Source organism: Natrix helvetica, assembly GCF_964273705.1.
Source record: "Natrix helvetica genome assembly, chromosome: 6".
Taxonomy (NCBI): domain Eukaryota; kingdom Metazoa; phylum Chordata; class Lepidosauria; order Squamata; family Natricidae; genus Natrix; species Natrix helvetica.
The window spans coordinates 49,702,609-49,727,773 of NC_138553.1; the positions used below are offsets into that span (position 1 = coordinate 49,702,609).

Here is a 25,165-nt window from a genome sequence, read left to right on the forward strand (position 1 = left end):
GCCACACTCAGGTTTAACATTTTCTGTTAAACAGCAGTCCTTATAAAGATTATACTTATTTCTACTCAAAGTATATTGGAAATTTTTATGACTGTCAATGAATTTTATTTATGCAAAACGATGCTGTTTCACTTTTATCTGACATTCAATATGCTACCCAATCAATCAAATTTGATCACAGAGAACTAAGCAGGGCAGGGAGATGAAGTTATTAAGCTAACTTGAGGCAGTGAATAATCTTAAATATATTGGCACTATATATTGCTCACTGAAAAAAAGAGGACTAAAAATCTTGTTTGGGCATAAGCTAAGAGCAATTGAAAAGCAACTCTTTTTTCCTAAATCTTCAAATTAAAAATAACACTTGGGGAACATCAAGTCCTAGCAAAGATTGATTTTTATATATTTGTTTTTTAAAAGGCTAGCTATGGTGGAGCTAGCAGAGGAGCATTGAAAAGGCCGAACATTTTGGAACATGTTACATGCAGTGCTACTGATCCTTCCTATCAGTTACAAAAATTGATTCTTCTCAAACCTACTGTTACTCTAGGACAGTGATGGCAAGCCTTTTGGGCTTGGTGTGTCAAAAATTTGGAAAATGCCTAACCTGATTCTTCTGGTATGTCACCGCAGCCCCCCAAAAAGAGGAACAATTCTTTACAAATTCATTAAAAAAATACAGTCCAATTTTGTGTATCCACAGGAACTGCCACACACTGCTTACCTTCAGGCAGTGTTCTCTTTCATTTGAGCTAGCTCCAGGTTGCACAAGGCTTTTGTTCTTGAAGTGGCTTTGGAGAATGCTCTTCTGCAGCCTCCGAAAACCACGGAATAGCACAACCTGTTCTGTGATTTTCAGAGGCCCTGGAAACAGTTCAAGAACATACCCCCTCATGAAATTCCCAGAGTGTCCAGAGGATGCATGACAGCACACCTCATTTTCATGAGGATTTCACAGCCTCCAAAAATTACACAAGAATAGGGCATACTATGAAGAATATAGTATTGGTTGGGTGTTGGTTAATGCTGGTATGTCACCCGAAATATTGTGGCATATCATGTTTGACATGTGCCATAGGTTTGCCATCACAGGGGATCTTACTTCCAGGAATGAACTTTCAGGATTTTTTGGATGAAATTGACAAGATACAATGCACAAAGTTTTATATTATTATGTGTTTTATAGCATGGTAAATATTACTTTTAATAGATTATATAAGCAAGTCAGTCTCGGATCTTGTTTCTGTGCAATAATGCTATCTTTTTCTAGAAACCGATACTTGCCACAATTTGTTCTTCGGATGCAGTTGACACACTGCTATCATCAAAGTAGTACCACTTCCCATCATCTTTATTTTTTGCAAAAGCAGTATCTAGAATAAGAAAAATCATTTTACCCAAAATGCTGAAAACAGCCATAATAAAGATAAAGGCATACATATAAAATACATTACTTACAATGCCCTCCTCCCATGCCTCCATAGTGATTTGACACTGCAATCAAATTATAGCGACACGGTCCAGCATTTGGATTAATTAGGAATTCGGACATATCCAAATCACTATTTAAAAAAAAAATCAAATGAAATTAGTTTTGAAAAATTGTATATTAGTAATTATGATTTTCTTTAATAAAATCAGTGAAGCCCTTGTTTTAGATTCTAATGCAAAGCAATAAATGAATCACACTAAAAATCTAGGAGTGAAGATTTTGAAAAAAACTACAATAGTTTATCAACAGATATGGTTTCTAAAATAATTTAGTGTGTCACACTTGTCTTGTAAAAGGTCAAGTTAAAATGTTGTTCACTTAGTGACAACCAATCTCATGCCATGCGTAAACATACTTATACAAGGAATGAACATATGCATTTGCTTTGTATTTCTTGAAGGAAACAGAATATAAATGTACTAAATAAAGTGATTCTTTGCTGTGTGTACAATACAATACAATAGTAGAGTTGGAAGGGACCTTGGAGGTCTTCTAGTCCAACCCCCTGCCTAGGCAGGAAACCCTATACCGTTTCAGACAAATAGCTATCCAACATCTTCTTAAAGACTTCCAGTGTTGGGGCATTCACAACTTCTGGAGGCAAGCTGTTCCACTGATTAATTGTTCTCACTGTCAGGAAATTCCTCCTCAGTTCTAAATTGCTTCTCTCCTTGATTAGTTTCCACCCATTGCTTCTTGTTCTACCCTCAGGTGCTTTGGAGAATAGTTTGACTCCCTCTTCTTTGTGGCAACCTCTGAGATATTGGAATAATGCTATCATGTCTCCCCTAGTCCTTCTTTCTCTTAAGCTAAACATACCCAGTTCCTGCAACCGTTCTTCATATGTTTTAGTCTCCAGTCCCCTAATCATCTTTGTTGCTCTTCTCTGCACTCTTTCTAGAGTCTCCACATCTTTTTTACATCGTGGCGACCAGAACTGAATGCAGTATTCCAAGTGTGGCCTTACCAAGGCATTATAAAGTGGTATTAACACTTCACGTGATCTTGATTCTATCCCTCTGTTGATGCAGCCTAGAACTGTGTTGGCTTTTTTGGCAGCTGCTGCACACTGCTGGCTCATATTTAAATGGTTGTCCACTAGGACTCCAAGATCCCTTTCACAGTTACTACTACTGAGTATGGTATCACCTATACTGTACCTGTGCATTCCGTTTTTGTTGCCTAAATGTAGAACCTTACTCTTTTCACCATGCGTGTTCGTTCATTCTGTCAGCTATTTCTATTTCTATGCTGCTTCAATCAAACAAGCTTAATTCATAAGCATGTTCAGATTTTGTTCAGAGGCATTTTTCTTTCAGGTAAGAAAGATTTCTTACTCTGATCTACCTCATAAAGCTGAAACATAATTGGAAATAAATTAATAATTATATATATATATATATATATATATATATATATATATATATATATATGGATGATCAAAGTTTTGTCTACATATGGAATTACATGGCATGATTACTTAATATAGGGAAATATATTAACATTTAATTAAAACACGAGAGCAAGCAGTTTTTTGGATGAAAAAGGCAACATAATACTATTCAAATTAAAGTGTACTAATTTTGTCTATATAATAAATGAATTTATAGTCTGTAAACTATGTTTCAGAAAACCAAAATTATTCTCCAGCACATCAATATAATATACCCAATGGCTTATGCCTTATAGCTTTCCTCTTATTTTAATTTTAATCAGATACGTAGGTTCATTTTCAGGCAACTATAACCTAAACTATTGTTAAGTTCTAAATGTAATAATCACATTTCTTTAATTTATTTACATCACTATGTATATTCATCAGAATAATAAATATTATAGAATATATTATACTGGTGTGGACTTTCACAGCTGGCATCAATGAAGCAGTGATGAGCATTCGGGCTAAATGGCCATGATCAGGACAAAAGAAAACAAGGCCATGACCAGCCTAAAAACTCATATCTGATTCATTATCTAATATTATAAATGCATAATATATATTCTTGTAAACATGAGAATAAATGTTTGTAAAAGTATACCACGATATCAACAGTAAACACAAAAGCTATCCATTATTGATATGGTTCTCACTTTATTGGGAAGTCAACCAATGTATCCAATTTATCTCTCATGTATCTGCTATAAGAAAAACGTTTTAGATGTACCACCAGTACTGGCGGTAGTGACCACAAATCTAGTTTCTTGGTAGCTTGCTGATGTTCTTTACAGTTTGGGCAGTACCTAGAGAGACCAAAAAATCTTGTTAGACTTATTTTACAATTAAGTATAGTATGTGGCAAGAAAAATATGAAGATAAACTTTTCTTACTATGCTTAATTTATTAAATGCTTGTTAAAAATTAAAACCTTAGAAATATATTTTTTCTGTTTCCCCTGAAACTTGTGGAAATATATTATGCAAATAGTAAAAAAATGTTTATTGTTCAAATACAGATCCTCTTTTTCCTTCTGGTCTTTAAGCTTATCTACAAAAAAGGGGGACTCAGGGGACTTGACTACTGTTCTTGGGCAAGAGATATAGGAGGGAGGGATCTGTCTGCAAGCTTAACACGAAGTGCTTTCCCTCTGCAACCCAGAGGTGAGTGGGGTAGCTGGCAGGAGTAAGGAGGGCAGAGGCCAGGTTGCTTATGTGAGGAGAAATAAAGGAATTGCCTGATACACAGGTACTGAATGCTAGCCAGAAGTGCCACATCTTCAGTTGTGTTTATCTGACAAAAGTTTTGTGATTTTGCTTTCCAGAGATGCAATATGTCTGGTATGATATGTTTCAGAACTTGCTTCTTTGTCATCTTTGCTGTCCAAGGAATGTCAATTTTCCCCTTGTCTAGTTTTTTCATTGTCTTATTCTAGCAACTGTGGCTAGCTGAGGGAAAAAAATAGTGTGCACTACAGATAGTCCTCAACTTATGTTAACAATTTGGACCAGAATCTCAAATGTTGAGTGGTCATTAAGCAAGATATCACATGACCGGTTCAGTCAATGAACACAATCCCTGTATTCCTGATTACAGTTGTTAAGCAATCTCATGGGTTGTTAAGCAAATACATTCCCAATGTGGGAGTGCCTCAAGAGTGTGAGGGAGACTGGCACAGGCTGTGTGCAAAGTGCTGCTGTGTTATGTGAATGCAGGAAGGCAGGGGGAAAAAGTGGTCATTCTTGGAATAGCTGTAGGCTGACCCAGCAGTGCAGCAAAAAGGAGCTGTGCCCTGGGAAGTGCCAAATGCTCAAAAAGCTCTCAGAGCACTGTGTGAAGCAGTGCCTCTTCCCCTATGAATAGCAAAATGCCAGGGAAGCCCCAGCTGCCCCAGCCCAGCCTTACTCCAGGCAGAAAGGAGAAGGCAAAAAGCAGGCAGGCCTCAGGGATGTGGCAGCCATTAAAACCACTCCAATCTGACCTTTTCCCCATGCATGGTGAGGGCAACTGAAATACTCCTGTCAGCAACTACTCTCAGAGATAATATGGCAGCACTTGCATCAGCTTTTGCCAGTCCCAAATTTCGGAGTGGGGTTTGCCCCCACATGCATTAGCCCCAGTGATTGGGGTTCTACTGAGCAGGGGGAGGGGCAATCTGACAATCAATTGTTAATTTTATATTTCAATTCATCAGAATGGTCATAAGCTTGATCTTTCTGATAGTTAGGAAGCGGGCAATCTATCACTTTCTTCTTTAATCTTTTTTGATCAGATATTTCAAATACGTCATCAGCATATCAAAATTGTTAAATGTTTTTTCCTCCAATCTTTATTCTGATTTATGATTCTGCAAGTTCCTGCTTCCTCATCATCACTGCAGATTGAATAAAAAGGTGAAAGAATGCAACATTGCCACCCTCCTTTCTGTATCTTGAACCAATCAGGGTCTCCATATGGTGTTTGCGCAGTGGCTTCCTGATTTGTGTACAGCGTCCATACCAACCTGAGCATATGTGTTGGCACCCCCAAATCTTCCAGGGCTCTTCGCAGCTTTAATTATTGATACAATTAAAGGTTTTCTTGTAGTCAATAAAGGAGATATAGATGTTCTTTAAATATTGAGATTTTTTTCCCACTAACCAGCATAGAGTTGCAATATTTGCAAGTGCCACAATTCCTGAAGTCAACCAGAACATCTGTTCATGGTTGGCACCAGATATTGTATTATCTTAAGGGGAATCTTGCTAGCATGAGGGATAATGACAATTGTGCAGTAATTGGAGCATTCCTATTCCAAAATGATATACTACCATCTATGATCACATGATTACTTTCATTTATAATTATAATTAGATTTTATACATATTTTATTTTATACACAAACACACCCCAAGAGACATATTGTTTTGAATTTTATTGTGAGAAAAACAGTGGTAACCTATAGCCTCATATACAAATGCTTTCATTACTGTCATTGTGGGAGGACAAAATAACCCATTTGGAGATCCCACAACAAGAGACGGCTATATGTATACACCCATATGAATATATATATTTGTCATTTATTCCCATAAATTACAGAGTAGTATTTGGAGCCATAAATTTTACAGATAAAATGGGGCGTTGGTTCTTACCTGATACGCGCCTTCTCTAGGCAGGTGGAGACAGCAGCCATGCGTGGGTTAACTTAGCCAGTAACCAATGGACTGAGTCTACCAAAGTGATGTCATAGCCTCTGGGGAGTGTCCTCCCGCTTTCTTGACGAAAGAGAATAAGTAGACTGCTGTGCTGCATTAAATTGCTTTCTGTTGATCCCTGCTCCAAATCTTTCGCACCAAACGGTCCAGACATAGGCCCGCATCAGAAAGGGTGGGGATGGCTGCTGTCTCCATCTGCCTTGAGAAGGGGCATATCAGGTAAGAACCAAGGCCCCATTCTCTAACGTTGGTGGAGACAGCAGCCATGCGTGGGACGTACCAAAGCTCGGAGTGTCCCCGCGAGGGAGTGCGAATGGCCTATGAGTCTGGAGAAGTGAGCACCTGTTGTAGCACCCGCCTGCCGAACGCTGCATCCGCAGAAGCATATCTATCCACCTTGTAGTGGCGAATAGAAGGGATAGGTGTTGTTCAGGTAGCCGCCCTGCAGATTTCTTCCACCGAGGCTTATGTGGTCCATGCCGCTGAGGTTGCCGCACTCTGCATTGAATAAGCGGTGATGTTGGACGGAGGAGTGAGTTGATGAGCCAAGTAAGCCTTTGAGATGGCAGATCTGATCCAGCGCCCTATCATGGACGAAGAGGCCTTAAGCCCTTTGTTATTGGGAAGAAATGAGACAAAAAGAGCTTCAGTGTGCCTGAAGAGGGCCGTCCTGGAAACGTAGATCCTGTGTGCACAACACACATCCAGCGTGTGCCACCTGCGCTCGAGTTTGTCCACAGGGTTAGTGCAGAAGTTTGGAAGAGTCAAATCTGAGAGCGGTGAAAGGCCGAATTTACCTTTGGGATAAAGGAGGGGTTGAGGCAGCGGACCGCTCGGTCCGGATGGAACACACAAAGATCGGATCTGATGGACAGGGTGGCCAACTCCGAGACCCGCCTCGCCGATGTGACAGCCACGAGAAAGACCGATTTCAGAATGAGGTGTTGTAGTGAGGCAGATCTGAGAGGTTCAAACGGAGGTTCTGTGAGGAAGTCCAGGACCCTGGCTAGGTCCCATGAAGGAAATCGGTGAGCGACCGGGGGGGGCAGAGATTAGATGTGCCCCTAAGGAAGCGACGGACATGAGAGTACAAAGAGAGAGGCTCATCTCGGTGCAGAGAGAGTACAGAAGAGAGAGCTGGCGCCGAAGCATGTTGGGCGACAGCCTTTATCAAGTCCTTGTTGCAAGAATTCCAAGATGTGGGCTACTGAAGCCTCGAGGGCGACAAACCCTCTAGCAGAACACCACACTGAGAATGCCTGCCACGTGGATTCATAAATTTTCGTTGTGGAAGGGCGACGAGATGCCTGAATAGTCTGGATTACGTTGTCGGAAAGGTCAGCTGCTTTCAGGGCCACCCGCGCAGCCTCCAAGCGGTTAGGTTGAGCCAGAGAAGGTTGGGATGATGAATGGATCCCTGATGTAGAAGGGATCTGATCTTGGGAAGACGCCATGCTGGACCCACCAATAAATGGACTAGGTCCGCATACCAGGATCGGCGCGGCCAATGAGGGGCAATTAGGATCATGTCTGCCTCTTCTTCCAGCACTTTATGAATCACCCTCTGAATCAGGGGGAAGGGAGGGAAGGCGTACAGGAGACCACGTGGCTACCTGCACCTCAGAATGTCCGTTCCCTCCGCGCCTGGTGTCATGTATCGAGAAACGTACCTGGGTAGTTGCTTGTTGGTTCTTGTGGTGAAAAGATCCAGGACTGGAGCCCTGTACCTCATGGTCAGCTGCCTGAAAATGTGAGGGTTCAGACTCCATTCTGCGGGGTCGATCGTAGTGTGGCTCAACCAGTCTGCCCTTATGTTGTCGGTGCCCGAGATGTGTTTTGCCTGAAGAGAGAGAAAGTTGGCTTCTGCCCAGATCCCCAGATGAAAGGCAGAGTCCATGAGTGAGATGGCTCTTGTTCCCCCTTGGCGGTTGACATGCGCCTTGGCCGTGGTGTTGTCCGTCCGGATCAACACATGGGAGTTGCGTACCAGTGATTGGAAGTGGAGGAGGGCCAGATGGATTGCCCTCAGCTCCAGCCAGTTCATGCTGTGAGCGAGGTCGGAACTGGGCCACCTGATCTCGAAGATGAGCAACCCACCCTGATAGACTTGTGTCCATTGTGATTACGATACGAGGAGGCTCCCTGAAGAGGGACCCCTGAGAGATGGCTGGGGAGATCCACCAATCCAGAGATTGGAGCACCTCTGGGTTCAACCTGACTTTCACTAGGGAACAACTGCTGTTGGTCTTCTGGTACGGCAATAAGAACCACTGAAGGCATCGGCTGTGAAGCCGTCCCCATGGAACGATGGAGAAGCATGAGACCATCTTTCCGAGTAGCTGGGATAATAGAAGCAGTGGAACCAGATATTTCCTCCATACCTCCTTGGCTAGCTCCCTGAGGCTCGCTTGCCGCTCTAGGGACAGGGAGACCTTCCCCTGAACTGAATCTATCAGGGCTCCAGATGGACCAATCGGAAGGTGGGGACTAGGTGGCTGTTTTGATGGTTTATGGAGAAGCCCAGATCCTGTAGTACTCCGATGGAGGTGTGAAGGTCCTGAAGAGCCTGATTGTGCGACCTGGACAGTAAAAGGATGTCGTCCAGGTAGCACAATATCCGTATGGGATAGGCTCAAAGGTGAGCTGCGACCGCTGACAGTAGCTTGGTGAACACCCTTGGTGCTGAGGACAGCTCGAAGGGGAGGGCCGATATTGAAAGTGGTTGCCGGCGTAAATGAATCTCAGGAACTGCCTGTGGCATTTGAGAATGGGAATGTGGAGATAAGCCTCCGTGAGGTCCACCGAGGTAAGGAGATCGTTCCTGCGCACACTCTCCAGAATTGTCCGAAGAGAGCGCATCTTGAATTTCCTGTACCTTATATAACGATTGAGAAATTTGAGGTCGAGAATCGCCCTCCAGCCCCCCGAAGACTTTGGAATGATAAAGAGACAAGAGTAGAACCCTCGTTTTACCTGGCCTGGAGGCACAGGTTGAATGGCCCGAATGTGGAGCAGGTGATGAATGGCTTGCTCCACCAGAAGCCTCTTGTGAGGATCCCTGGAGATCGGGTATGGAACAAAGTGGTTCGGAGGGCTGGAGCGCAAGTCCAGAGCTAGGCTGAATCTGATGGTGGACCTGACCCACGGGTCGTTGGTGATGTTGTCCCAACGATCCGCAAAGGCCACCAGGCGTCCCCCTATTGGGAGAGACTCCGGGCAGTCACTTCTGCCTCTTGAATGACTTATTGGAAGAGTCCCTAAAGGATTTCCGGGGGGCGAACCTCGGGTTACTTCTGTTTGAGTGGTTGGAGAATGAGGAACCCTGCCTGGGAGGAGCCTGGCATTGTGGACGGGGGTTGGAGAAACCCCCGTCTTGGCTGCGAAAGGGCTGCCTATGTTAGAAGGAGTGGCCTCGACCTTCCTGTTTCTTAGTGGCCACTTGGAGAAACTTCCTCTTATCTTTAGATTCTACTAAGAGGGGCTCAAGTGGGGGACCAAAGAGAAGGTTGGAGAAGTAGGCTGAAGAAGCGAGCCTCCACTTAGCCCGGGCCTCTGCTTGCCCTTGCCTGAGCCAAATGAGTCTGCGAGAAGAGAGAGGAGGCAATAGATTTGGATGCAAAGTGGGCTGCATCCAAGGAGGCATCTGCTGTGTACTCCAGGGCCGCCTTTAGTTTATTAGTCTCTGCGAGTCCTGGAATCTCTAGGAGGAATCCTTTCCTGAAGCTGCCTGAGCCACAGAAGGGCAGAGTGGCTAAAGAATGAGGAGGAGGATGCAGCTCGAACAGCCCACGCCGTGGCTTGATGGGCCTTGACAAGAGCTTGTTCGATCCTTTTATCCTCCGGGCGAAGTGCCTCCTCAGGAGCAGCTGAGGCCGCATTAGGAGAGGACAAGGTCAACACAGGTAAATCAATAAAGGGTACCTCGAGAGCTTTGGCGAGATCGGAACCCACATTATACAGCCGCTTGTCCAATGTGGAGGGGAGAGGACCTGTACCTGGAGACACCCACTGGTTCTGGATCACGTCAACGAATAATCTGGGGGAGGGGATCACTTCTTTCTCTACCCGGGGTTGAGTGAAGAGAGGATCCATGATGTCTGTCTTGTCCGCTTCCGCCCCCTGGGGAGTCTTTGGGGCTGGGATGCCCGCAATCTTTCTCGCCTTGAATAGAAGAGAATGAAAAACAGCTGGTTTAAGTAGACCAACAAAAGAAGGGGGATCGAGAAGGAGACCCTCATCTTTAGACAGGTCCGAATCTGTGGCCGGACGCTCCTCTTCTCCAAGAAGAGGCGGAAAGGTCACCTTCCCTACGCCTGGAACTGGAACTGGAGGAGGAAGACCTGCGAGGAGTGGAATGAGAAGAAGATGAAGATCTGTGCTTTAGTCCCGCAGCAATGCCCCGTTCAATGGCATCTGAAATGATGGCTGCCATCTCAGGTGTATAGGGTGAGGCCCTGAAGGGTGTAGCACCAGAAAGTTGGGAGAACACCTCGCCTTCAGGAGTGAGACTCCTATCCCCTTCTGATTCCTCCCCACTGTAAACCTGGGCATCTGCACCCCTGGCTTCCTAAGGTTGAATGATGCAGGCTGCAGGAGAGGGTTCCTCCTCAGAGTCTGAAGAAAGGTCTGGAGGAGGGCTAACCTCAGTCCGCCTTTGAGCCTGGAAGGGATGGGGTTCCACATGTTTAGTCTTCTCCCTGGCCCTCCGGGGGAGGGGCGGCTGTTGAGCTATGCCCCCTTCCTCTGTCAGGATACCCGAAGCAAGCCTGCGGTCGGGCCTGGGTGTCTTAATTGGTGGTGGAGCAGAAGAGACCCCATTGGTGGCCCTGCTTTTGGGGAGGATCAGCCTGGGGAATTGAGGCCTGGTTGTCCAGAGGAACCTGTGGGCCTTGATCTGGTGAGGCAGACATGGTCAGTACTCACTGCGATCCTTAAAATGGCTGCCGGAGGTTTCCCGCCAATACAAAATGGCTACTGAGGCAGAAAGCCTATGGGCCAGAAAGCAGTGTGGCCGAGAGAGCTGCAGGAGAAGCTGTGGAGGCAGAGGACGCTGTTGGAAGCCTTGGCTGGGTCCCCGATGCTGCGGTGGTGGTGGCTAGTGCGGCGGCGAGGATGGGGACGACAGCGATGGCGGCAGCGGCGATGCCGGTAGCGATAGCGATGGTGGCAATGGTGGAGGCTGCGGCGGCGGCTGCTCTAGCGGCGGCGGCAATGGCCAGAAAGCCGGTCCTGAAGCCGGAAGGCTGGAAGGGCTCCCTGATGAGCGGTAGCCTCCAACGGCCAGTGCCCGGCAGCGATGATGCCCAATAAGCGCTGAGGGAAAAATGAGGCGCCTCTTGGTTCTTCTTTCCCTCAGCCGTGAAGAGCTGCGAAGCCCAGAGCTCCAGGAGGGAGCTGGAAGTCCGCAATGAGATCCCCTGCCTTGTGGAAGTCAATTATTAGCAGGGGAAGCGAATTTAGTAAATTTAATTTGAAATGTCAGTTGGTCTTACCTGAATTGCATGTCTCAAAGATGGCGTAGGAGTAGTCACACATGGGTATTATCACAGCCTTTTTGCCCTGGAGGCTGAGGTAAATCTTGAGGTCACACCTCCGTACCTCCTCTGACCTCCCAGATTAACCGATGGTCGTAGCAAAGAACCTGGAAAGGGACAGATTAAAAAAAACACAAACATCCTTCCTTCCTGGTCCCTGACTGACCACTGAACTAACTCAGGCCCCTGGCGTGGGGCGCCATAACAGGTGGAAAGTGACTACTCCCACGCCATCTTCAAGACATGCAGTTCAGGTAGGACCAACTGACAGTCTCCGAAGTGAGGCGTGGGAGGAGTCACACATGAGACATACCAAAGCTAGATGTCCATGGGAGGGATCACTGGGCCTGAGCCCCACAAGAGTCTAGGACTCCCTGAGGGACCCTCCTCCCGAAGGCGGCCTCCGCGGAGGCGCAAGCATCTAGCCAGTAGTGCCTGATGAATGGTGAGGGGGAAGACCAGGTGGCAGCCCGGCATATCTCCTCGATAGGAGCCTGGGTGGCCCAAGCCGCTGAGATGGGAGCACTTCTGGTGGAGTGCGCAATGATGCCCTAGGTACCTGGAGTCCTTGTGCTTCGTAGGCCTTGGAGATGGCCGATCTGATCCACCTGCTGATGGAGGTTGGGGAGACCTTGGCTCCCCGGGTGGACATCTGAAAGGAGACGAAGAGGGCCTCAGAGCACCTGAAGGGCACCGTGCGCTTCAGGTAGATGAGCAAGGCTCTTCTGACGTCTAGGCGATGCCAAGATCTCTCTCCATCCCTGGAAGGCTGCGGACAGAAGTCCAGCAGAACTAACTCTAGGCCTCTGTGGAAGGGAGAGTTGACTTTGGACATGAATGCGGGGTCCAGTCTGAGGACGACCCAGTTGTCTAGGAAAGAGCAGAGGTCCCTTCTGCTGGAGAGAGCGTTAAGCTCTGATACCCTCCTGGCTGACATGATAGTGACTAGGAAGACTAACTTGAGGGTCAGGAATTGGAGGGAAAACTCCTTCAAGGGTTCGAAGGGCGCCTCGGTCAGAGCCTGGAGGACTGTGGGTTGGTCCCAGGTCAGGAATCGATGGACCACAGGGAGCTTCAGATTCCCCGCTCCTTTGAGGAAGCGCTTTAGGACAGGGTGCTGGGATAAAGGCGGGGCATCCACCCCCCCAGGACCGTGAAAAGGGCAGAGACCTGCCTCCTCAGAGTGCTAGGGGCCAGAGCTTTCTCCAGACCTTCCTGCAGAAAGTCCAGCACCTGGGGCACGGATACCGCTGTTGGGACGATATCCCCCGCTCAGCACCAATCCACGAAGGCGACCCAGGAGGCATTGTAGATGCGAGTAGTAGACTGTCTCCTGGACGCCTTGATGGTCTTAATGACCTTCGCGGAGAACTGGGCCCCTCCTAATTGCTCCCACTCAATTGCCAGACGGTCAGATGGAGCCACTCTGGGTCCGGATGCTCCAGAGACCCCTGGAGCAGGGTCACCTCCCCTTGCGGAATCCTCCAATGGGGGGCTGAGGACAGATCCACCAGGTCTGCTAGCCAGGGGCGGCGTGGCCAAAAGGGGGCCACTAGGACCATCTCTGCTCTGTCACTAACTTCCTCAGAACCCCAGGAATGAGGGGAAGGGGGGGAAAGCATAGAGGAGACCGGGCGGCCAACCGCAGCGAAGCGCGTCCTTGTCCATGGCGCCTCTTGATGGGAACCTCAATATGAAGCTTGGCAGCTGGGCATTCGCTGGAGTTGCGAAGAGGTCCACTGTTGGACGGCCGAACCTCCTGCAGATTTGTTGGAAGACGGTGCGATGGAGTTGCCACTCTCCGTTGTCGACTGTCTCCCTGCTGAGCCAGTCTGCCTGCTGGTTCTCTATCCCGGAGATGTGTTCCGCTCTGATGGACCGGAGGTTCCTCTCTGCCCAGTTTCCCAACCTCATCACGCAGGGCCTTGGAGTGGGTGCCTCCCTGCCTGTTCAAGTGGGCCTTGGCTGCCACGTTGTCCATCAGGACCAGGACATGATGGTCGGTCACAGTATTCCTGAAGTGGCGTAGAGCCAGATGGATGGCCCTGAGCTCCAACCAGTTGATGTTGTTGCGCAGGTCTATTGGAGTCCAGCGGCCCTGGGCTATCTGGGCCTCCAGGTGTGCTCCCCAGCCGAACAGGCTCGCGTCTGTCATGAGCACCTTCCTTGCTGGTTCTCTGAAGAGTAACCCCTTGTCTAGGGCTGGGGTCAACCACCAACGGAATGATAGGAGAACCTGGGGTGGCACTCGAACTTTGAAGCTGGCGTCGCTCGTCCCTGCTCTCTGGTGTGGGAGCAGGAACCACTGGAACTCCCTGGCATGGAGACAAGCCCACGGCACGATCCCTATGCAAGAAATAAATTTCCCAAGGAGCCTGGAAAGAAGAACTACAGGGACAGAGCGTAACTTGCATATCTCCTGAATCAGCTGTATGATGCTGTCCCTACGTTCCTGGGAGAGGAAAACTTCTCCAGACAACGAATCTATAATGGACCCTAGGTGTTGGAGCCTGGTAGTTGGGGCTAGGTGGCTCTTCTCGAGATTGATTGAAAACCCCAGGGACCTTAGCGTGTCAATGGTGAGACCCAGGTCCTGCTTAGCAGTGTCTGGGGACCTGGCTAAGACTAAGATGTCATCCAGGTAGCAATGAAGTCGGACCGGGAAGGAACGAAGGTGGCTCGTGGCTGTGGCCAGCACCTTAGTGAAGGTCCTGGGAGCTGAGGCCAGCCCAAAGGGGAGGGCTCTATACTGGAAGTGGCTGCCCTCGTGGGAGAATCTGAGGAATCTATGATGTTTCAGGGTGATTCTGATATGCAGATAGGCTTCCGTGAGGAAGTCAGGTAATCGCCCTGTCTGATGCCCTCTGGAATGGATGTCAGTGAGGCCATCTTGAACCTACGGTAGACCACTCTGGAATTGAGGAGTTTAAGGTCCAAAATGGCCCTCCATCCCCTGAACTCTTGGGGATCAGGAACAGGTTCGGATAGAATCCAGAACCCTTCTCCCCCTCTGGTACTTTCTCTATAGCCCTGATGTCTAACAGGTGTTTGATGGCCTTGGCCTTAGGGGCCTGTTTGGCCGGATCTCTGGAGGAGGCGAAGGTGCGGAATCTATTTGGGGGCTGCGAGCAGAACTCCAGCTGGAGCCCGAGCTTAACCGTCTGGAGGACCCACTCGTCCGATGTGACGCGATCCCAGGCATCCGCAAATAAGGAGATGCGACCGCCTATGGGGTGATCCATGGTCAGATCACTTGAACCTGCGGAAAGGACGGCCGCCCCCTCCTCGAAAGGGCCGCTTGCTCTGCTGCTGGCCTCTGAATCTGTCCCTTGGGAACTGCCTGTCCCCCTGCCTATGACACCTGGGAACCGGGTACCTCTGATTCTGGGGGTCCGTGTCCGGCGGGCGGTAAGATGCTCTCCTGGGGTATGCGGCTGGTTGGTGATCTGGCCTTCTGGTCGCGGCCGGAAAGACCTTCCGCTTATTCTTGTCCTCCACCAGGATTGGATCCAACAAAGAACTGAATAGATTGTCCCCGGTGTAGTCAGCTCCTGCCAGGTGCCACTTAGCTCGAGACTCCACCTGCCAGTGACGCAGCCATAACAGGCGCCTGGAAGCTACAGAGGACGACAAAGCTCGCGAGGCATACTTAACTGCATCCAGCGTGGAGTCTGCCAAAAACTGGGTGGCTGCCAGCACCTTGGAGATGTCCTGTAGTAGACGTACTTCGGCGGCCGGGGTCCTGTCTCTTAGCTGTTCCAGCCATAGCACTGTTGACCTGTTAAAAAAGGAAGCGGTTGCGGCCGCCCTGATAGCCCAGGTAATGGCCTGAAAGGATTTACGCATGACCATCTCCGCCTTGTCTTCTGCCTTGAGGCAGTTGGCTATGTCTCCTGTCACCACCGCAGACGCTGAGGTCAACCTGGCGACCGGAGTGTCCACTGAAGGTACCTGCAGAGCTTGGGTAAAGGTAGAGTTGAGATTATGAAATCTGCATTCATTGCCCCCCGATTGGGAAAAGACCCTGGCTTAATCCACTGGGACTTAAGCACCTCTAGGAACATCTCTGAAGTGGGGATCTCCTCCTTCTCCACTTGGGGCCTGTGGAAGGGCCCCTTCTTGTTCCCCCCGCTAGTGCTGGGGGTGGCAGATGTAGCGTTGGGCTCTGGGGGTGTATCCAGGTCTGCTGTGGCCCTGGCCTTATGCAGTAAGGAACTAAACAAGGAGGAGGGAAAAAGCCCGGTGATGTCAGGGGCCTGGGCGTCCTCATCCTCAGAAAAACTAACCTCCTTCAACTCCCCTTCCTCTAGATCCGAAGCCTCACTGGCAGTGGATGGGGAGGGTGACCTGGGTCCTCTGGTGGCAGATGACCTGGGGAGATCCTGGTGACCTCTAGACTGGTCCCGGGAAGCTCTACTCCTAGAACCTTGGAACTGGTGCTTCATGCCAGAAGCAATCCCTTGGGCAATAGCCCTGGCTAACTATCTAAGCTATCAGGAAGCTCTGGGAGGGAGGGATGCAGATCTGGGGGTTGCAGAGACTCCCTTGGTTCAGGGAATTGTGCTGCCAGCTGGTGTCTGGCAGGGCTGGGGGCCCTGCGCCCAAAGGGGTCTGCCCTAGCCTCCGATGGATGGGCAGGCGATAGGGGGGACGATAGGGAGCTGTGCCCTCTGCCTGAGCCCCTTGGGGAACCAGGGGATGGTTTCCTGGCCTCCTCCAGAGGTTCCCTTCCTATGGGGCCTGAGGGTGCCTTTTTTGGTGGGGGACCTCCCTCTGGTGGCTGGGGGAACCCCCCTGGAGGTCCCCTCGACCGGATCCAAATCCCTAGGTGGTCTGGGCCTGGCACCCCCACTCACCGCCTTCGCCATTGTACTCACGGTTACGCTGTTCACCACCTCCTCTCTTCTTGCCGACCTCGCTTGCCTTGCGTGTTTGCCGGCCTAGGCTCCACGTTCCTGCGATCCCTGCCGCCGATCTGCGGCCCAACTGCCAGCGCACCGCCTGAACAGGGCCCTCCCCGGATAACCAGCGGAGTTGGGGCCTTCGAAGCCTCTTCCGGCTTCGGCAGTGACTCTCTGAGCGCTTTCAGCATCCGTAGAAGGCACACCTGCTCCTAAGGTGGCGGAGGAACAAGATGGCGGCCGCCGATCTGCGACCCGATATCCTGGAGCTTGGGAGCGCTGGGGGATGAATCTGCTGAGTCCCCGGTCCTCCGATGGCTTCCTGGCACGTAGAGCCCTCCAAAGCGCACCCACGCAGCGCGGGCTTCCTACCCAATTACACGACCGTCCGGTCGCCTGGGTTTGCGCTAGCCAGTAGCGCGGCTTGGCTAGCGTCACTGAGCACAGCAAGGGGGGTGAAGCGTCACAGCAGGTAAAACTGTAAAAAATTCCTGTCGAAAAAAACCTTTGTCTTCGAAGTGAGGGAGAGTCAGGTAAAACACTCCTTCTGGGCCGAAGGCTGAGGTTAATCTGGGAGGTCAGAGGAGGTATGGAGGTGTGGCCTCAAGATTTACCTCAGCCTCCAGGGCAAAAGGGTTGTGATAATACCCATGTTTGACTCCTCCCATGCCTCACTTCGGAGACTAGCCAATTTAACAAGTTTTTTCTTAATTTTATGAAGCAGAGAAAGCAATCAGCACAGCCAGTCCCAATCGGCTGAGTGTAAAAAAGCAGGACACTCCCCAGAGGCTATGACATCACTTTGGTAGACTCAGTCCATTGGTTACTGATTAAGTTAACCCACGCATGGCTGTTGTCTCCACCAACGTTGGAGAATTTCCTGTGTACAGGTACATCGGACTGGGATTCATAGGATAAGTATGTTGAAATGATTTGTAACCTCTCTACAAGTTACTGTAATAAATAGTCCTTTCTTTGACCTAATTTATTACTGCCAATATGTTAATTTCTAGTTTGGTAGAATTATAAATCTGGGATTTTGTTAGTATTTTTTCTACACGTTATGAAAAAAGAGAAAAAGGAAGTGAGTTATGTACAGTACTACATAACATTACTTTTCAGTAAATATAGGTCTGGTTAAATAACTATAGCTCTTGCAGCTTAGAAAAATGGTGACTCTTTAGGAAGCTATTAACACGTACTGTAAACACATCCACACCATATCTGAAACATCTCTGCTCTTTGGAACCAAACACCACACACACTATTATACAATATTTACTAAGCTTAAAAACTATTAGTAAACTATCAGAAAATTCCATAATCATTTCAGTATAGAAATTTCAGTAAATTTTGCTCTTACCATGGATCTTCAGCACCCAACTTTTCCTTAGTTGTAAATAACTCAATGCAATCTTTTAACTTCACAAATGGTTTTTTGGGAGGTCTATATTCCACACTTTCATGTTTTTCAAAATCCTAAAGAGAAGTATTTCTTGAGTTAAAAGAACAAATGAAACAAAATTCATTTTAGTGATTTTTGTCTTTCTGTAAAAAAAACAAAGGGGGGGGGGGATATGTTTACTAATATGGAAAAAATATGCCAAATTGGAAAGTAGAACTTTGCTAGTTTTAATCTATTGGGAAGTCTTTGAAAAAAAAGACATTATCCATGAGTGAAAGTGTTATTTTGTTATGTTCCATCTAATTTTGTGGAGGGAAATTTGAATAAGTTATGAAATGGGGTGAAAGGAGGAAAACTCAATTTTATACCATTTTTTTCAGGAAAGGAGTTTATCATGACAGCAAAGCATGCAGATGATTTTTTTTAATGTTAAACCCAAGACTGATCAAGCAGACTTTCATTTGTCTCAGGTGATCTTGGCTCTATCTTGGCCCAGGGAAAATGAATCTGATTTGAAAACAGCAACTATTCTACTGGTAAACTCTTCGATAAAACATGTCATTTTTACAAAATTGGCAGTCAGCTGACAGTAAATACTGTCCTTCCTTCCTGAATGTATCCAATTTTTACAATAAATAGTTTTCCTCCATGGTAAACTGACTACACATAATTTGGAAGGATCAAATTGATTACTCCAGTTTACCGCTTTCAAACAAAGTGATAAATATTTAAGTAGTGTAACAACTTTTTTCTCTTTATTAAATATCACATACCTCAGCAGCATTTTCATCAAAGTATCTCTTCTTGAATTCAGGATCCCAATCCAAAGCCAAAAAAGATCTTTCTAAAAGGAAAAAGATAATACAAGAATTTGAAATTATGCATTAATTTCAACTAAGGAAAGATTACATTTCCAATTGTTAATATATAATATTAAATTACAACTCTGAACTTTAGAAAATCATAACCATATCTATTTATTTTCCACTTTTAAATAAAAAATATATGAATTTTATTTTGCAGTGCCATAGAAATCAACTATCAAAAGTTATTATAATTTTATATTAAAAAGTGCCCAAACATAATATTTTTTGAACACACATATATAAAACATGTTTTAGCATCTTGCACGGTTGAAACAAAATACAGATGGGTCTTAGAGGACGAATAACGTAAGACTGATATGCCTTCTTCCTCCTTCTCCACTCTCTAACCTGTCTGTCGATATTTTGAGTACCTTTCTTTCTCCACCTTCCCCACCAGTGTGCTTATGTTTTTCCCCACCCGACCACAAATAATCTGCTTGGAATATATGTTTCAGTCCACATATGGATCACCTGGAATGGGCTGTTCTGTGCACTATTGTGAGGAAGGTTGCAAAGGCTTGATGACAACTGCAGAGAAATTGAGAAGCAGAAGCCTTGGACACAGAATATCATCGTTAACTTGTGGTGGGTAGACAGTGGAACTGTAAGAATTTATTTATTTCTGGACCACTCAGCAACTTTTGATACTATCAACCACAATATCCTTTGGGACAGTCTTTGAGGAGTCACCGTATTATGATAATTTTCTTACTTTTTGAATGAGGGGTTTAGCTGGTGGCTATTGCAGTAAAGAAATATGGTCGACAAGGGCTCCATTATGGACTGCCCTATTCTATTTAACACCTATATCAAGCCATTTTAAAAAATCGTCCCATGTATATCTAAGAATGAATTTGAAAGGAAAAATAAAAAACTTTTTACAAAAAACAAAACATCCCGTAGTTCAGGGTGAGGTATCTATATACATGTTATAGTTATAATTATATAGAAATGGCTGTGGATACCAAGGTCTCTGACAAGTTGCAACTGTAATCATACTAAGAACGGGGGTGTGGGGTGTATACTTTAAACAGTCATTCATGCCTGTGTCATCTTCCACTGGGTCACTGTGAGTTTTGCAGGGAGCTCAACTTGAACACCACTCAGAAACATCAACTAGTGCAAATGGCTCTCTCTTTTTAAATCACTTTACTATCACTATAATAATCATCTGTTTTAGATGAAAAGTCTACTGAGTTCAATTCGCTCTCTATAGGAATGAACAGAAAAGATGCCCTGAAGGCCCCACCTACTAAGAATTACAAAAGGAAAGAATCTGAGAGGAAACTTTTTCTGTGGGGACTCCCATTTTCACAAAACAAAATTTTCTCTTAGCGCTTTCTAGAACTTTTTATAAAACCTTGGCTATTCTGGAAGGCCTTTTGGATAGGATTTTGAAGGTTTGCTAACTTTAGGAGATGAACCTTTTATTAATATATAATTTTTAGGTTTTACTATAATTTGTATGTTTTGTTGTTTTGTGGTATTTTTGTTGCCACTTGTTTTTGTACACTGCTTGAAGTTTTTCAGGACCATTTTAGTATAAATTTGAGTAAAATAAAAAAAATGAGAAAGAAACAAAACATGACAGCTATTCAGATATCCACAAATGACTAATAATGGCAATTAGTGAATAAAGAAAAAGTGGTTTGTTTTGATTACATGGTTTAAGCAGCAGTCTATTTCATACCTACTGGAAAAGCAATGGATATATATCTGTAGGATAGGGAAAGACACATAGAACGTAACAATTACTGCAAAAAAGTATGGAAGACATTTTACAATATGTATATAGGAAAAAAAATGGAGGTGAAGAAAAGACATCAAATAAAGCCGTCATAGCGAACCTATAGCACGTGTACCACAGGTGGCACACAGAGCCCTCTCTGCAGGCATGTGAACCATCGACCCAGCTCAGCTCCACCATGCATGTGTGTGTGCCTCCTGCTGGCCAGCTGATTTTCGGGTGTCTGCCATGCATGCGTGGGGGGCAGGGGGCATGCAGGAGATGCACGTCCATGCGTGGGGGAGTTGCATGCATGCGCGGGAGAGTGCGCGAGGGGGTGTTGCACATGCATTGCATTATGGGTGTGCGTGCATGCCCTTTCAGCATGCAGCGACGAAAAGATTAGGCATCACTGAACTAAAGTAAGGAAGATTTAAAGTTTAAAGGGGCAGAAAATGCAGAAAAAATTGGTGAAAATAAAAATATATATTTATTTTTCATATTTAGTAATTGCCCATTTTCCTCACAGAGGGATTCTGAGAAGCATACAAATAAAATATTAAAAGCATAAAAACAGTATGCAAAATTTAAAAGAGGCAAGGAATGTTAAAAATAATAATTAAAAGGCAGGGTTAGGATTTCAGGCACTAACCAGCTCCATGGCTGGATGCTTCTCTGTGTGTCTCAAGCAGGCAGCAGAGCCATGTTTTCATGCCTTTCTGGAAGGTCAGGAGAGTAGGGGCCCATCTCACCTCTGTGGAGAGAGTGCTCCATAGAGTGGGGGTAATGGAAAAGAAAGTTCTCTACCTGGACCCTGCCAGTTGAAATTGTTTTGGATATAGTTAAAAATATTTAAATAACAGCAGAATAAAGACATTTTAAAAATATTAAATGATTGGGATGAATCTGAAGTGAAAGCCGGCTGGAAGGAGTAGTTTAGAGATCTGAATGGGAATGATAGTGATACACTCAAGTATGGAATTACAACTAATCTACAAATGTTGGAGTCCAAGAAAATATCGGTAAGAAGGAATTCATAAAACTGGAGAAAACATTGAAAAATAATTACAGATATATATGTTGTATGTGAAAAAATATTAAAACATGGATATGTTTTGTTCATGGAGTCACTTTTAACTTGTTAAATGGCAATCTGAACAATCTGTCATTTGGAAGAATGTAATTATTGTTCTATAAAAGTGGAAAATGGTAAGAATAAATACAAAAATTAAAGGGATTTGTTTGGTAAACGTGTCTGGGAAGGTTATCAGGAAATTCTGATTGAAAAAGTAAAAAAGCCAACAACAAGCAAACTTTGGGAAGTGTATTATGGTTTTATGGTAGGGGATATAGAGTAGTGTAAAAGGTAAGATTTTACATTGCAGCAATATATTTAATGCTTTAAATATATATATATATGTTGTGGCCCAGCCGGTGCCGCTGCCACCAGACTCCGACAGCGAGGTGTCCTCTGAGTCGGCTCAAGAGGAGGTGGGGGACCCTGGACAGGGTTCCGACGCTGAGCAGGGCGCAGAGAGGCTGGTTGGCCACCAGGGGGCGCCTGAGGCATGGAGCAGTGGTGAAACCCAAAGGAAGGGGGCTCCTGATGTCATGCCTTGGAGCAGTGGAGAGGAGTCACAGGACAGTGAGTCAGACAGCAGTGAGCTATTAGATGCTCGTTACCGACGTGCTACCCGGCGTAAGGAGCAATTGAGCAATTACTGGAGGTAATGGCTCTCAGCTGCTGATCATTAGACTCCTCTCCAGACTATAAAGGGACTGCTTGTGGACACACCCTTTGCAGGAATCAACTGATCATTGGAGTTGGAGAAGCTCAGATCTGTGTCGTACTTTGGCAGGCTGGATTGCTGCTAAAGGTTTTACCTGGATTACTGTCAATCTGTTCCCTGGACCTTGGCTGCTAAGGTGATTATCTGGAGCTTGGTAGCTGGATTGCTGCCAAGGGGTGTCGCTGTAGCTGGATTGCTGCCCAGAGTGCTATCTTGACCTTGGCAGGCTGGATTGCTGCCAAGGTGGAACCTGTATGTCAATAAACATCTTTGAAGAGACTTTGTGTCGGAGTGTCTTGGTATACAAGAGGAGGGGGTCAGAACAGATTGATTCCTGCCCCAAACAAAACTCCATTAAGTTGCAATGGAGCAACTACAAGCTGAGACGGCCCAGTTGGCTCAACTGATTGCTTTGCTGGCTGGTCAGGTCTCTCAGCTCCAGGGGCTTGCAAACCCCCTCCAGCCAAGGAGGAAATGTCCAGTGGCTACACCAGACAAGTTTGATGGCAAACAAGCAATGTTTGCAGCGTTCCTGGGCCAATGCCAGCTGTTTATCAGCTTGAGAGCGGAGGACTTTCCCACTGACCGGACGAAGGTGGGATTTATCATCAGCTTGCTCTCAGGCACAGCAGCGAGGTGGGCCACTCCATTGCTCTCCCAACCGAGCCCCCTGCTGGACGATTTTCAGGGTTTTTGTAACCATCTCCGGCTGATGTTTGAAGATCTCATTAAGGGGGAAACAGCCACCAGACTCCTGAAAGAGTTGCACCAAGGGCGTGGTTCTTTGCAGGATTATGTCAGCGAATTCCGGCTGCTTAGTCAGGACTCTGCTTGGAATGAGCCAGCCCTTATGGACACTTTCCAGGACGGCCTATCAGATGGCCTACAGGACGAGCTTGTGAGGGTGGACAGGCCTCCAACGTTCGACGCGTTGGTTCATTTGTGCCTCCGGATAGCCGCCCGGCTGCAGAGGCGGAGGCCTCGCCGCGTGTCCCAGGAGACCAGTAGGGTGCCGGTCCCTCACGAGACTGCAGTTGCACGGGAGGAGCCCATGGAGTTGGGTGCCGCCAAACCCCGCTTGTTGCGCACGGAGATGGACAGACGCCGTGCAGGGGGGTTGTGTTTCTACTGTGGGGATTTTGGACACTTGGCTTTGGTTTGCCCCAAAAAGGGTAGGGGGGCTGTGCGGACTGCGGCCTCCCCTCAGCAACGTGTCGGGAAACGGGCGGGGCCCAATCTGAGGGAGACTTCGGGTCGGGCACAGGCCGGAACAGAGGCGGAGGGGCCTCCACGACATCTGATTCTTGCAGCGCACATTCTCTTGTCGGGTAGTCCGCAGGGAATTCCAGCCCATGCCTTGGTCGATTCCGGGGCTACCACGAATTTTATGGATGCAGCGTTTGTCACGAAATATCACGTCCCTCTGTGCCCGGTAGACCCTCCGATGCGAGTGGAGACCATTGACGGCCGGGTGCTTCTGTCTGGACCCATCAAGAACGCCACGCAGCCTTTGTGCCTGATCCTCGGGGAGCATGAGGAGGCCATTCAATTTTACGTGGCTTCGGGTCTGCATTTCCCCGTGGTGTTGGGCTTGGCTTGGCTGCGGGCGCACGATCCCCAGATCCACTGGTCGCATAACCGCATTTCGTTCCCGTCCTTGCAATGCGTGGACCATACCCGTCATGTTTGCGCGGCTCAGGTGCCCAGTTCGGCCGAGGTGACAGTGCCGCCGGATTTAGCGGAGTTCGCGGACGTGTTTAGCGAGCAGGAGGCGGATCAACTGCCACCGCACCGGCCTTACGACTGTCCCATTGACCTGGTACCTGATGCGAAACTCCCGACGGGCCGCCTATACTCCATGTCTGAACCGGAGTTGGCCGCATTGCGGGACTTCCTTGACAAGAACCTGGCCCGGGGTTTTATCCGGCCTTCGTCTTCGCCCTTGTCTGCCCCAGTTTTGTTCGTCAAAAAGAAGACCGGGGATCTAAGACTTTGTTGCAATTACCGGCGCTTGAACGCCATCACGATCCGTAATCGCTACCCGTTGCCTCTGATTCCCGAGTTGTTGGAGCGGCTCCGGGAGGCCGTGGTGTTTACAAAACTGGACTTACGTGGAGCTTACAATCTGGTTCGAGTCAGGGCGGGGGACGAATGGAAGACAGCTTTTGGCACCCGATACGGACATTTTGAGTATACGGTCATGCCGTTCGGGTTGACCAATGCCCCAGCTGTCTTCCAACATTTTATGAACGATATCTTTCGGGACCTTTTGGATCAGTTTGTCGTCATCTACCTGGACGACATCTTGATCTACTCTACGTCTCGGAAGGATCATCAACAGCACTTGCGTCAGGTCTTGCAGCGCCTTCGAAAGCATCGCTTGTTTGCCAAGCTGGAGAAGTGTCAGTTCTGGCAGACCACCATCGAGTTCCTGGGGCACCGTATATCCCCTGAAGGAATTGCGATGGAGCCAGGCAAGGTGGAGGCATTACGAAGTTGGCAATCTCCTCGACGGATGAAAGACGTTCAGAGACTCCTCGGGTTTGCCAACTACTACCGGTCCTTCATCCCCGGCTTTGCTTTCTTGACCGCGCCCCTCACTCGGCTCCTGCAAAAGAAAGTGCCGTTTCACTGGGGGTCCACGGAACAACAAGCGTTCGTGGCCTTGAAGCACGCTTTTACAAAGGAGCCGATCTTGAAACACCCTGATCCCCATCGCCCCTTTGTAGTCGAGGCGGATGCGTCCGACATCGCGGTGGGGGCGGTGTTATTGCAGACTCACGCCCCTGATGGCACCCTTTTCCCTTGCGCCTATTACT

General features: G+C 47.4%; 1 protein-coding gene across 6 annotated transcripts in view; it reads right to left on the reverse strand.

Annotated features, from left to right (window-relative positions):
- Nucleotides 1-25,165, reverse strand: part of USP15 (ubiquitin specific peptidase 15) — a 100,216-nt gene that overhangs the window by 1,300 nt on the left and 73,751 nt on the right. For 5 of the 6 annotated variants that reach the window (XM_081957003.1, XM_081957004.1, XM_081957005.1 and 2 more), the window contains 5 exons: nt 18,738-18,808; nt 17,923-18,038; nt 3,584-3,733; nt 1,459-1,562; nt 1,285-1,373 (listed from right to left, as the gene is read on the reverse strand). In XM_081957003.1, coding sequence (XP_081813129.1) covers nt 1,285-1,373; nt 1,459-1,562; nt 3,584-3,733; nt 17,923-18,038; nt 18,738-18,808 — 530 coding nt within the window. Of the gene's footprint in view, nt 1-1,284; nt 1,374-1,458; nt 1,563-3,583; nt 3,734-17,917; nt 18,055-18,737; nt 18,809-25,165 lie in introns of those variants that run through there. The other variant, XM_081957006.1, reaches the window with a different exon arrangement.